This window comes from Bison bison, unplaced genomic scaffold, assembly GCF_000754665.1.
Source record: "Bison bison bison isolate TAMUID 2011002044 unplaced genomic scaffold, Bison_UMD1.0 scf7180017852317, whole genome shotgun sequence".
Classification (NCBI taxonomy): domain Eukaryota; kingdom Metazoa; phylum Chordata; class Mammalia; order Artiodactyla; family Bovidae; genus Bison; species Bison bison.
Window position 1 is genome coordinate 32,605 of NW_011482890.1, and position 1,120 is coordinate 33,724.

General features: G+C 61.3%; 1 protein-coding gene across 1 annotated transcript in view; it reads left to right on the forward strand.

Moving 5' to 3' along the window:
• The window catches only part of TMEM150B (transmembrane protein 150B), a 7,689-nt gene that overhangs the window by 979 nt on the left and 5,590 nt on the right, over positions 1-1,120 (forward strand). The window contains exons 3-4 of the mRNA XM_010852602.1: positions 283-358; positions 1,112-1,120. Of these exons, the coding sequence (XP_010850904.1) occupies positions 283-358; positions 1,112-1,120 (85 nt within the window). The remainder of the gene's footprint in view (positions 1-282; positions 359-1,111) is intronic.

Sequence of the window (1,120 nt, forward strand, 5' to 3'; positions counted from 1 at the left end):
GGGCTGGAGAGACTCGAGAGCTGGGTGGGGGCAGGACAGCTAAGAGATACTGGGACATCAGGATAAAGGGCTGTACAAAAAAAAAAAAAGCGAAAGTGCCCCAAGCACAGAGCTGGTGTTATCATCCTGAACACTTACACACTATTCATGCCTGGGAGCCAAAGAGGGCCTCAAAGACAGTCCCAGAATATGAGACACCTAAACGCTTAGGGCTGGCTTCTCACCCGAGACAGAGACGAAGAGGCAGTGTTGACCTGTCCCTTCCCCTCTCCTCCCCTGCAGACCCCGGCATGTGGGGATACTTGTCTCTGCTGCCCATGTGCCTGGCCTTCTGGGCTATTGCTGGCATCTGGACCGTGTGAGTGTGTGTCTGTGTTCTTCCGTTTATTGACTCGTGTTAGGCTGTGCTGGGTCCTGGCTGCTGTCTGCGGGCTTTCTCTAGCTGCGGTGAGCCGGTGAGCGGGGGACTCTTCCTTGTGGTGGCTGCTCTGGCTGCAGAATGTCGGCTCTAGGTGCTTGGGCTTCAGTAGTTGCAGCAGGCTCAGGAGTTGTGGCGCACCCGCGGGTTTTGTCCCCGGCAGCAGGTGGGATCTGTTGGGACCAGAGGTGGAACCTGCGTCCCCTGCATGGGCAAGCAGATGCCCATCCACTGTGCCACCAGGGAACAGACTGTGTGAGTGTTAGAGGCAGGAGACATGCCTGCGTCTGAGCCAGGAAGGGCTGAGGGACTAGACCCCCGGGTCTGAGCGGGAAGGGGCTGCGGGTCTGGACCCCTGGGTCTGAGGGAGGAGGGGCCAGGGGGCTGGACCCTGGGATCTGGAGAAGGGACTGGGAGTCTGGACCCCCGGGTCTGAGGGCGGAAGAGTGGGATCTGGACCCCGGGTCTGGAGGAGGGGCTGGGGGTCTGGAGGAGCATCTGGAGGAGGGGCTGGGGGTCTGGACCCCCGGGTCTGGGGAGGAAGAGTGGGATCTGGACCCCGGGTCTGGAGGAGGGGCTGGGGGCTAGTCTCTTGGGCCTCCGAGAGAGGGAGCGAGGAGCCCGGGTATGTGCTGGAAACAGAAAGAAAAGGGTCGTGGCAAGCCCTCGGCTCACCTTGTGCCCCGCCCCCAGGTTCTCGCT